This window comes from Microtus pennsylvanicus, chromosome 4, assembly GCF_037038515.1.
Source record: "Microtus pennsylvanicus isolate mMicPen1 chromosome 4, mMicPen1.hap1, whole genome shotgun sequence".
In the NCBI taxonomy this organism is placed as follows: domain Eukaryota; kingdom Metazoa; phylum Chordata; class Mammalia; order Rodentia; family Cricetidae; genus Microtus; species Microtus pennsylvanicus.
In genome coordinates, this window is record NC_134582.1 from 13,350,107 (window position 1) to 13,363,005 (window position 12,899).

General features: G+C 42.8%; 1 protein-coding gene across 2 annotated transcripts in view; it reads left to right on the forward strand.

Annotated features, from left to right (window-relative positions):
• Positions 1–11,896, forward strand: part of Smad4 (SMAD family member 4) — a 44,890-nt gene extending 32,994 nt beyond the window's left edge. For both annotated transcript variants that reach the window (XM_075968332.1, XM_075968334.1), the window contains exons 10-11: positions 4,894–5,032; positions 6,098–11,896. In XM_075968332.1, coding sequence (XP_075824447.1) covers positions 4,894–5,032; positions 6,098–6,309 — 351 coding nt within the window. In that variant the 3' untranslated portion in view covers positions 6,310–11,896. The remainder of the gene's footprint in view (positions 1–4,893; positions 5,033–6,097) is intronic.
• The last annotated feature ends 1,003 nt before the right edge of the window (positions 11,897–12,899 follow it).

The following is a 12,899-nucleotide window of genomic DNA, read 5'->3' on the forward strand; positions in this document are numbered from 1 at the left end:
TCTTTTAGATCATTCATTGCTATTGGCGTCCATCTAGCTTCTCTGACTCCCTTTGAGCCTTTAGAAGTTGACGCTTTGTCAGAATTAAGTATAGGGTATGCTGCTAAAACCTTTGGTAAGCCAGTTCTAATAGCTGGTGTTGGCATTGTATTCTGTCCTTGTGCCTTATTACTCTGTTCACCAGCTCCAATCATTTCTTCAATCATTTCAAGTCTTTTTATTATTGTCTCTTTTGAATCCTTAATCTCCTGACCTGCATGAGTTTCTAGTAAAGATTGTATGGTTCTTAGGAGTGCCATGATCTTCCTAAATGATAGAATATGCAAAAAAATACTGAAACCTAGTAACCAGTAAATTAAGCTATCCCCATAGTCATATAAACCTTGCATGATATAACCCATTGTATTGGTAACCAGAACAGTAAAATTCGCGTTGGAAACGAGAACTGCCATATTACCTATTATCCAGCAGGTGGCGCTGTTGCCAAGTCTCGACGAAAACACGGTCCTGTTTCAGAGTCCGCCTAGTATTTGTTAAAAACTGGAAAATGTAAGTTTCTCAACAAAGTAAATGTAATTAAATCAATTCCAGAGATGGAACCAGAAACCAGAATCCAGGGGTAGGGAAGAGCAACCTGGAAGCCGCTTATGCCTCCACGTGACAGAGTCACCCTGAGGGGTTGCAGCTTTCAGCAACCACGTGCTCTGGTTCGCGCCACTTAAGAGCTGTGCTTGCAAGGGAGATTTGAAAACGACTCAGAAAAGAGCAAATCACGCGGGCAGAGACTTCGCGGGCCTGTGGAGTTTAAATCCACAGGCAGCGGCTGAGGAAGCAACTGCTCCCGCCAAGCTGAACAAGCGCCCGCCAAGCCGAACTTGCGGCCGCCAAGCCTAACTTCCGGCCGCCAAGCCGAACTCGCGGCTGCGAGCCGGGAGAGGTTCTAAAACCAAACGTTGGGCGCCAAATGAAGGCGTAAGTCACAAACAATGCCAATTTGGGATTATGATTAATAGGGTGATATTTATTTAAAGGGGAAAAAACTTACAGATCACTTTCAGCCCTCTGCGTAACCAGGAAGGAAGTCAAGTCACCGGTGGAGCAGGAAGTGAAGAGAGAGAGGAGAGGGAAGTGGCCGCTTTTTTAAAGGGAGAGAGACCACGCCCCAAGGGGCTGGTATCTCAGCGGCGATAGGCTGGAGGAGTGGGAGGACCTCCCGCAACATTGGGAGGCAGAGACAGGAAGGGCTCTGAATTCTAGGCCAGCCTATATAGTGATTTCCAGGCTAGCCAGGAATATATAGTGAAACCTCCCTCAAACACACCCCCCCCAAAAGGATTATGTATATTATACCTGATTAGTGATGGTTTTTTAAAAAGTGATTGTATATAGGTAATATAAAACATAAAACTATGAAATTCCTATAAGGTATGAGGATTAAACCTAGATAACTTTAGCAAAACATCAAAGTCTTGATTTATAAAAACAATTGGTAATTTGTGCTTCATTAAAACTAGTTTATAGGGGGAGGGAAATGGGAGGCGGTGGCGGGGAGAAGGCAGAAATCTTTAATAAATAAATAAAAAAAAAACCTTAAAAAAAAACTAAAAAAAAAAACCAAACTAGTTTATAGGGTAGGGATTAGGAAAATGGCCCAGTTGGCAAAGTACTTTCTCCACAGGCTTTAGGATCTCCGGTCAGATCCCCACTACCTGTGTAGAAGCCAAGTGTGGCAGTGTGGGCCTGTAACCCTAACATTGTTAGGGCAGGTAGGTCGATAGCTCCAGGCTCAGTGAGACCCTGTTTCAAAAAGTAAGGTAGAGATTTTGGTGTGGTGGCGCACGACTTTAATCTCAGCACTTGGGAGGCAGAGGCAGGTGGATCTCTGTGAATTTGAGGCCAGCCTGGTCTATAAAAGCGAGTCCCAGGACAGCTAAGGACTACGCAGAGAAATCCTGTCTTGAAAAACAAAACAAAACAAAAGACACTTTGTGCAGAGCTATTGAGATGGGAAAGGGTTCTGCCATGTGCTGCACTGTGCTAGACAATACCTTCTAAAGGTCAAACCCAGTAGAAAAGTTGAGTGTCTAAGAAAACTGTTGGGAGCTGCAGAAAGTAGCTTTTCTGTTCTAGGCATTGAGGAATTCTGATCCCTAGGACTTGTCAAGTTCGTCTTTGAGTCTTTCAGGATTTTGTAGTTGGCCAGTCTTCCTACTCTAAGAGAAGGATGCTCTCGGTTTGTTTTCTGATGTGCCAGTTAAGAAATGTTCTGTTTCTTGATTTTTTAGAAAATGGGTATCGAGTTAAGGAATAAGTAAATAGGATTATGGTTTGTTATTTGGAGAGATTGTATTGTTGTTGTATGTCTTTATGGTTAGTGTTTAAATACCATGATTAAGACATTGTAAGTGTCAGAAAATTTATGGACTTGGTTCCAAACCTATTATTACTGAGTAGAAAATTATGTACACTTTGATTTCCCTTGTTTTCAGTGATAGGGTAGCATGTACTTGGGTTATCTGCATTCCAAATTTAAAGAATTAGTTATGTTTTAAATAGGAGTCAAGTTACACAATTCGGAAGCTAAAGTGATCCAGTATATAGCCTTGTTTCTGCCTCTCCTGCCCTCTCTCACAGCCTAGTACTCTTTCTGTGGACTCTCCCACAGCTTACTAAAATGCCAAGAGAATTTTGGGAAGTAAAATTTAAAATGTAGATGTTTTTCTCAGGTAATGAGGTGATTTGTTACCCATAAGTGTTTGATTATTGAAATCACATTCCAGTCCTTACATAAAAAAGGGGATAAAGTGTCCTTTGCTTTACAGAAGCTTCTCAGTTTCAGGAGGTCCCATTTATTCAATGTTTCCCTTAATGTCTGTGCTGCTGGGGTTATACATAGGAAGCGATCTCCTGTGCCCATGTGTTGTAGAGTACTTCCCACTTTCTCTTCTATCAGGTTCAGTGTGTTCAGATTGATATTGAGGTCTTTAATCCATTTGGACTTGAGTTTTGTGCACGGTGATAGATATGGGTCTATTTTCATTCTTCTACAGGTTGACATCCAGTTGTGCCAGCACCATTTGTTGAAGATGCTTTCTTTCTTCCATTGTATGCTTTTAGCTCCTTTATCAAAAATGAGGTGTTCATAGGTTTGTGGGTTAAAATCCGGGTCTTCTATATGATTCCATTGGTCGACTTCTCTGTTTTTATGCCAGTACCACACTGTTTTCATTACTGTAGCTCTGTAATAGAGTTTGAAGTCAGGGATGGTAATGCCTCCAGAAGTTCTGAAAACGCATGGGATAAAACTGGACTCTTTGAACATGGCGGACAATGAGGGCTGATGAGAAGCCAAAGACAATGGCACTGGGTTTTGATCCTACTTCATGTTCTGGCTTTGTGGGAGCCTAGCCAGTATGGATGTTCACCTTCCTAGACCTGGATGGAGGGGGGAGGACCTTGGACTTTCCACAGGGCAGGGAACCCTGACTGCTCTTTGGACTGGAGAGGGAGGGGGAGAGGAGTGGGGGGAGGAGGAAAAAGAGTGGGAGGAGGGGGAGGGAAATGGGAGGCTGGGAGGAGGCAGGAATTTCTTTTTTTTTTTCTTTCAATAAAAAAAAAGATATACAAATTTAAAAAAGGGGGGGCGATAAAGTATCATTGGCCCTTCTTCATTGTGTCTGTCTTCTCTTTTTGATGAGAAATGACTTACCGGGTCTTTCTTAATTCCTCTTGAAAGGAAGATGACTACCAGGAAGGCTTAAATCATGTTAAAGTAACATCTGTTAACAGCAAGCTGTATAGTTACCCTATGAAAGTATGTGGACTTAATATTCCTATTTTATGGTTAGACTCTGAGGAGGTTAAGAACTTAGCACGTGTAACTCGTTGGTGGACAAAACTGGCTCTTTAGAAATTTGTAAACATTTTCGAACATGAAAATAGAAACCATTTCCATGAATTTCCATATAACCATCACTTAACTAAAATAGTTATGTTCTTATACTTGTTTGGTTTACCTTTTATAAAAAAATTTCCTTCTCTGGAAGATTTGAAGAAAGCCTTAGTTTTGTTACTATGTTCTGGGTTCTAAAGTATACTTTTAAAGATGTGGGTGAGAAGCCGGGAGAGAGGACTCCGTGGTTAAGAGTACTTGTTGATCTTCCAGAGGGCAAGGCTGGGTTCTGAGCACCCACATGAGGTGTCTCCCAACTACATGTAACTCTAGCTCCAGGGAATCAGACACCCTCTTGTAGCTGTCTTGGGCATCTGCATACACATTGCATGCACCCAGACAGACACATACAGAAACACACACGCACTAAAGTAAATCGAAATATAACAACTAAACTATATCTGTTTTCCTATATAGCGACAATGCAGCTGGGCAGAAAGGCAAAGCTATCCTCTCTAGCCTAAAGAAAAGTCAATAGTTTCGCTCTGGAAGGATGGGCAGTTTCCTACTTGTTGATTTGATACAGAAAGCTAGGGACACTGGCCCCTGTACACAGGTTTTTGTAGACAGTGCAGTGTACCTCTTGCTGATTTCTACGCTGTACCGTCTGCCTAAAAACATTTAAAACTTCTTTTCAAAAATAATTTTATGTGTTCGGGTGCTTTGTCTTCATGTATGTCTTTGTACCACGTGATTGTCTGTAGCCCTTAGAGGGCATCCTATCCCTGGGACTGAAGACACATGGCTGTGAGCTGTCATGTGGGTGCTGTCAAACCTGCGTACTTTGGAAAAGTCCTGAAATTGAAAAACTTCATAATTAACTCATTTCTTATAGGAGGCAAATGGAACTCTGAGTGTTAGTCTGTTACATGTTGGCTTTTGATGAATGTAATCTTGGGTGGTGCACTTATGTATTAAACTCAGACTTCTGTTTTACAAAGGTCTTCGATCTGCGGCAGTGTCACCGGCAGATGCAGCAGCAGGCGGCGACTGCTCAAGCTGCAGCTGCTGCCCAGGCAGCCGCTGTGGCAGGAAACATCCCCGGTCCTGGGTCCGTAGGTGGAATAGCTCCAGCAATCAGTACGTATATTTTTCTGTCCAAAGTGTAATAGTGGCTTTTAATCTTGATTTACTTACTTGATCAATTGTGTAAATAATAATAGAAATTAAAATTTTTTACTGGGTTTTAACAGGAATTTGTAAGAATCTTCACTTTGCTGGGTTAGGGTCCTATTGGCATTAGGCAATAAAGGGGGTGCCATTCTTCGGTCTCTCCTCTTTGATGCCTCATCCGCCAGGGGATTAAATCACTGAGATCTTGACTTTGTGCTGTTGGGAACAGCTACTGCAGGTTCAGAACTGGACACCTCCATTGAGAAACAGTATGCTGAACACAGAGCTAAGGAAACTGCAGTGCCCTGCAGGAGTTGCCCAGCTCATTACAGACTCCTCCCATTAGGCTCATGGTAATATTGATAAATGCGGACTGACTACATGATTGTATGTTCTGACTGGAAAATTAGATACAGTCTGTTGTGACATATGTTCAGGAGTTTACAGTTTAGGTATATACAAGATACAGTCACTAATTCAATTAAAAAAGATTAGAGAGCCAAACATTTGCTAGTTTTAATGTTATAGACAGACATGTTCTGTTCCCTTAAGAATTCAGACTAGTATTGAATTTCTTATTTTTATCTATCTCCCCCCTCATGTATAATCTCAAAACTGAGAGACAGACACAAGTCAACTGAGGGGTCTCAGTGGGACCAGGTACATGACCATCAGTCATGGCTTATTCTAGTGTGGCCACTTAGACACTGAGGTTCTAAGGACCATGGCACGCTCTGACTTTTACAAATGAAGTCAATTCTTCCTCCTCTATCCCAACTTCTAAAGAGGAAAACGAGTGAAGTGTTGGTGGATTGTGGAAATTGTGTGGTCTCTGGTGGTTGAAATAGATACGTGGAATGTAAACTGTCCTAACCAGATTTTCAGTCCCCTTGATAAGTTTAGACCTGCAGCTACCCTTTGACACTTTGACAGAGAAGTTGTATGCTGAGGAAAACATAAAGAAGACAGAGTGTGGGGAGGACAGAGAGAGATGACCCTGCTCCCTGACACCTTCCCCACTTCTTCTGTTAGGTCTGTCCGCTGCTGCCGGCATCGGGGTAGATGACCTCCGTCGCTTGTGCATACTCAGGATGAGCTTTGTGAAAGGCTGGGGCCCGGATTACCCGAGACAGAGCATCAAGGAAACACCGTGCTGGATTGAGATTCACCTCCACCGCGCTCTCCAGCTCCTTGATGAAGTGCTCCACACCATGCCCATTGCAGACCCGCAGCCTTTAGACTGAAAGCTCTCACCACGGACGCCCTAGCCATTTTCAGGATGGTGGACTATGAAATATAATCCTGTTTATAATCTGAAGATCTATTGCATTTTTGTTCTGCTCTGTCTTTTCATAAAGGGTTGAAGATGTGTTTGCTGCCTTGCTCTTAGCGGACAGAAACTGAATTAAAACTTTTTTTCTATTTTAAAACTTTTCAGGCATGGCTCAGAGCTTGAAGATCAGGAAGACCCAATTCTTACTAAATCTTCTCTGGTTGTTATGTATGAAGGAGTCACTCCAGTACTGGGAACTCAGCCCTTGACGTGTGTGAGAGCTGCTCATGCTCAGGACACTGGTGTGTTCCTCTGCAGAGCAGTTGTCAAAGTTAGCTCACCTGTTACTTAGCGAGCAGGTTATTGCTGGACACGCCGTGTTCAGGTGCCACATGGGTGAGTCAGTTTTACTGAAAGCAACTTCACTCTGTTTTAAAAACCTTTTATCGACCTTTTATCCAGAATGTTTTTTGCAAGTTAAACAGTGAAGGTGAATTAAATTCATACTGTCTTGCAGACTTCAGGGTTTTTTTCCCCCCAAGACAAAACACTAATCTGTGTGCATAGTGACAGTTCTTTACAATTACCGGTCAAAGAAATGCCATGCAGATTTTTTTTTTTAGCCCTAATGGATGACCATTATCAAGATGTGTACTTTTGCCCTGTTAAACAGTAGATGAATTCTTCTATATTTCTAGGCATATGGTTGGTTATAAAAAAGCCTAGGGGGAATTTCTTTGCCCTTAATTCACAGGGAGAAGGTTTTGTATTTATAAAAACACTAAAAGCAGTGTTGCTCTGCCTGATGCTTCACTGTTCTGCAAGGTGGCAGTGCTTCAACTAAAATAATGACTATTTTGGAAACTGCTAAATTCTCTGTTAAATGCTGTGCAGAATAATGGAAACATTGCGGTTCGTAATAGGTAGTTTGGGTATTTTTGTACTTGATTTGATGTGTGACTTTTTTTCATATACTGTTTAAATCATGTATGTTTTGACATTGTTTAAAATTCAGTTTTTGTATCTTGGGGCAAGACTGCAAACTTTTTTATACCTTTTGGTTATTCTAAGCCCTTTGTTTGACATCATCAATGAGTCGGCAGTGACTTTGTATAGAGACTGAACTAGAGAAGCTGCAGATGCGTTGACTGTACCACAGACACATGTATACTTTTTACCTAGTTAGTAGCGTAAATAAAACTGAGTCTCAATATACAAAGTTGAATTCTAGGTTTTGTTTTTAAAATGCTTTCCTTTTGCACTTTTGAGTCCAATCTCAGTGGCAAGACACCTTCTACTAAATGACAGGCAACAGCCAGTTGGCTTGTACAGCTCTGGTTTCCTCACACTCTACCAGGACTTTCCCGTGTACATTATGTATCATGTATAGACTTGGTTATTTTCTGAATTTTTATTTTACTGTAGCGAAACTAGACCTGGGGTTAATAGTGTGGATATAATCAGGATCACCACCAAGATGCTTTTAGGCCTTGCTCTGAGAGTTCCTGGGAATTTTGCAGTGCGGCAGGTGTCTGAGCTCTGGAAACAATTGCACAGCGTTTTCTTTGTGCTGCAGTGAACAGGTCCCTGCGGTCAGAGACCCCGACTGCTGCCGTGACGAAGTGGAAATCTCACCCCCACCTTACACACCTTGTTTTTTAAGAAGCTTCTTTACTGGTTCATTTCTAAGAACTTATAAATACTTTTGCTACAGACCTAATTATTATCTGTATAAGTTTAGGTAATTTTTTTAAAACGTTGTATTGGCAGAATTATAAAAACGCTACCTTGTCTAGAAAGTTTGTCTTTAGATCCCTTTTACTATGACTGGGGTATAGGAGTGAGAGGGGAGAGTTTTAGTGTAACAGACTTTCAAGAGTCCAGGTCATCCGACTAGAACATTGTCCATGCCATGGGACACCTAGATGCTTCCTTTTCTACTTTACGGACAGGTTTCCATGTTTAATCGTCTTCATAAAGTATGTGGGAAATATTTGCTAAGAAGTATCTTTTCAGAGCCAAGCCACCTGTCTTGGTTTTTTTTACTAAGAGCCATAGAATTTTCTCCTAGTTCTTGATGATACTTGTAATGTGACCGTCCTATGCTTTTGTAAACCGTTTCTTTTTGTTCCTTGGAAGTTGCCATCTTTGATGAATAAGACTTTAAAAAACGTCCCTAAGCTTCAAAATTTTTTGTCCATTTTAGGATAAAACGGTTTCTGTAGTTTTCAGAGTCTGATTACGATGTGGGTGTGGTTCTGGGTGTTGGTCTCTGATTCATAGCTCAAGAGTCTCCTAAGAGTCAATTTCACTGGAAACTGAGTGAGAGATGAAGTAGGCCCACCCGGTTTGAAACCCATTCTACTTTTGTCTTGTGCCTTTCTGTGCATAGTTAAAGGGAATCCTTAATGGTATTTGCCTTTATTTGCTCGGAGGTAGATTCTTTTGTGGAATAGAGTCTACCTTAATTGTTCTGCTTTACTGCCCCTGCTGGACAAAGATGATGATAAACCACTGCCATGTACTTGCTTCTCCTCACAAACACCCACAGTTCCTATAAACAATACAGGTTCACAGACAGGATGAGGCGCTGTAGGGGACATACCTGGGACATCCAGCAACACATGATTAACTATGCTGTATTTCAAAGTTAAAAATCCAGTTTTATAGGGAGTGGTGGTGGTTTGTGTAGGCAACTTTAAAGGCAAAGTAAACTCAGAGGTTTTACAGGTTGGAGAAGGGAATCTTCCGGAAATACTTGTGAGGTATTTGTGGAAGTGAAGTATATTTGCCCCTGGTCTGCTGCGAGTTGGCTAATTGCCGCTTGTTAGGGTTTTTTGTTATTGTTGTTTTGTTTGTTTTTAATTTCCATTTGTTGTTGCATCCAGTTGAGACCTCTTGGAAGGAGCAGTTTTATTTGGAGTTGGCCAGAGTTCCTTTTGGTAGTTTGTGTAGGTTGCTGTCTGCATTGCCGTCATTTTACTTCATGATAGAGAGTGGTGAAGAGGGGAGCTAGATACTGCAGCGAACGTGAGCATGAGCCCTGTCACGGAACAGCTCTCATAGGTGAGGCCTGGAGACCAGCAGTGTGCACCTCAGTGCGGGGTGGGGGATGCCCCTCCCCAGTGGACGAACTCATCTCGCTACACAGCGATCTGTAAATAGCCCCTGGAATCCTCCTCCGCATGATCGTAAAGAAAAGACTCCTGCTCAAGCCTTCCCAGTTTTCCCTTCTAATAACCAAGCAGTTTCTTCTCTTGTGATACATTAAGAAGTGTGTAAAAAGCCAGTGGCCTTATCCACAGCAGCGTCCTTGGCAGAACCTCTGACCTACACTTTTGGTGCAGCGAGATTGTTTATCTGGTGTTACTGAGGAGTGAAGGTTTTCATCATCTTGCCTTATTAAAGAGTAAAACCTTTTAAAAATTAGCCATTTAACAAATCCGGATGTCTGGGTATACCGTTTCTTCTCTTTTTCCCTCCTGTCTCTGGGCTCTGGGCCTCTGAGACAGGCAGCACACTATGTAGCCTTTTCTGAATGCCCAAGACCGCTGTAGTTTGGATATTTTCATTTTGAATTCTCTTCATCTTCTTTTCTGACAGCTACTACTTCTTGGGTGGTTGGCAGCCTGCCTCCTTAGTGTTCTCATTGTGTTCTAATTCATTGGTCCTAACTGCCTAGCTGAGGGAAGCAGTTGAGGGAAATTAGTAGTGTTCACCCAGGACACTTCCCTCTTGGCGTCGAAAAGGACTTTGGGACATTGCTGTTTGGCTTTGATTCGATTGCTTCCGGTGGTCTCTGATTCTTGATGAGTTTTATATGGTCGATACAGAGAGAATTAAGTCATATTCATAGCCCCATAGCCTCCCTTTCCCCCAGTGTGTGGAAAGATATAGTTTCCACACAATTCGCTCCTAAGAACTGTACTGTTTGCTAGAGACATCAGCAAGCCTCACACGCCTTCTTCCGAAAGCGTCCTTGCTTGTTTGTGTCCTCCGAACCCCACTCTGGCCGCCTTCCTCTGTAGATACTTCTGACCTTTAGGTGCCTTTATGAGAATTGAGGGTCTGATATCATGCCCCAAGGAGTAGCTAATGTAATGACTGATGTTTTCAGGGATTTTAGCATCAAACTTAAAATGAATGAATGAAGCTTTTTATTCCTTTTTTAATGTGGGAAGAACTGAGGAGAATTTTGGTGAAGACAATCATTTCTCTGTGTTCACACAGTTTGTTTAAGATGTTTTCTCAGTTGGTCCAGAGTTCATGTTCCTGTTCAACCAAACACACATGGCTCTGGACTCAGACAGTAGCACTTATGGTTCACGATTTAGTGTGTCCTGGGCCTCCGCTGCCTCACCTGTGAAATGAGGCCGGGACTGCCCTGCAGCTCTAGCTTTTAAGTGACCTTGCCCACCTTGCAGCCCTTTCTGTTTGCTCTGTCTGTTTGTTCTGCTCTTTGAGGGGGGTTCTTGCTTATTTCTTAGTTATTCGGTGAGACAGGCTTGATCTTTCATTAGTTGATCTTCTGTGGACAAGTAGTTACATATGTTCTTATGACTTACTTTAACCAAAGGCCTAGCACCACCTGAGTGGCTGCAGTGAGTCCACCGCAAAACATAAACAGCTGGGGTGGGGGAGCCTCCATTTCCTTTTCCCGTTGTCTGTGTTCACAGCCTGTCTACCGGCTCTTCTGAGTCGTGGCGTTCTGACACGTTGGTATGTGTGACACTGTCTTCCTGAGTGCTGGCAGTTCTTCACCTAAAATGGATGGAAATCCTGTTAATGCCTGCTGATATCAGAGGTCCTTTCTTTGGGTCTTTAGTTGCTTAACTCTTCTACGCTCAAAACAGGAAGTTCTCCAGAATTGTATCAATATTTTAATTGATGCTATGAAAACCAGTACCAGTGAATGCTTATTCACTTCAGTTTTGCCTCTTTTTCTATCCATTTTGATTAGATAACTTTTGGCTGGATCATTCTTTCCAGAGAGTTCTCTTCCAACCTGCTTGGATGAGTATAATAACTGAATTTGTTATTTTTAAGGACCTGGGAACCTTTCTAGGGGGTGGGCTAAGGGTGGGGGGTTGGGGAGTCCTGGTAGAGGCCAGCTCTGCGGTAGCTGGTGGAGAAGGGACGAAACCAGCTGCTCTTGCTAAGGCTGCTTGTCATTGGTAGAAGGACTCACGGGCTCGGATTGGTTAAAAGGCTGACTATGGAGTTGCAAACTTCCTCCAAGTGGAGGGTTTTTTGTTCAGTGCATCGGACATGTGACTTAGGAGAAAAGCATGACTGCCTATAGCGATGAAAACTGGCATGCCGCAGAGTCCAGTGTGAGAGACGTGGCGGAGGTGCCGGGACAGATGCGGTCTCCCAGCTCTGTCTCCCGCTGGGAGCTACTCAGAGCTTGTGCTCTTAGGGAAGCCCGCAGACTCAGTTACTTCCTTTCTATATACTTTTGCCTGGTTGAAGTCTGTGGCTAAAAATAAAATAGTTGAAACTTTCTTGAGAACTCTGTAACAAAGTATGTTTTTGATTAAAAGAGAAAGCCAACTAAATCATATGTGCTCATTCTTTTTCTTAAGCTCAGGGATGCCTTGGATCTGGAAGGAGTTCCTGATTACTTTAAATATCTTCACACCTGAGATGGACCTTTTCTTTCTTTGTAATTTTGACGTGGGAAATAATGATATTCCAGAGACAGCCCAGGAATAGCAGCCTTCAGTCTTGTCTCCTCTGGGGAGCGGTGGGTGCTGGGAGGGAGGGCTCGAGGCATGGAGTGGAGGCAGAGGGGCTGAGGGAAGCTGTTATCCTCTCGGTTTCCAGCTCTCGGAGACAAGAAGGCTGTATATAGCAGGTAAGTGTTTCTACAGTAATGGCTAGTATGACCACATCAGCTTTTTCATCTTGATGAAGTTTGAGAGAAGCTCAACAAGCCAAGAGACTTGTTCGTTCTTGTTTGCTAACCTGAAGTTTGCAATATTTTAGGCAGGAAGTAGATTGGCAGTCAGTCTTACTGAGAAAAAAAAATCCTTTGTGGAACACATTTCGGGAGAAGGGGAAGTTCTATTTTTTTTCTGCCTTTGCTCTTTTTTTTTTCTTTTTGAGATGAGATCTCACTGCATAATTTTGGCTGACTTTTGAACTTACCAGCCTTCTATGTCAGCCTCTTATATACCAGAAGTACAGGCATACGCAGCATCTCACAAGGGAGTTGGAGGCAGTCCATTAAGGAGACAGAAATCCTAGTCAGCGGGCACCAAAAAGTTGACCTGCAAAATACGTGAAGCAAAAGGTGCTGACAGACTTCCGCAACCCTTTTATTAAAGACCCCAGAGAACAGCAGCACTTGCAGCTAACAGGGTCTGATTGACATTTGTAGGCCAAGTCACTCGTGTCTTAGCTTTCTGCTGCCGTGAAAAAGACTGAAGGGGAAGGGGCTTATCCCACCTCACAGCTCCCAGTCCGTTATGAAGGGAAGTCAAGAAGACAGTGCTCTGTATACTGGCTTACAGGGCAGTCTGATGGGGTCATTTTTCCCAGCTTTGGTTCCTTCTTCCC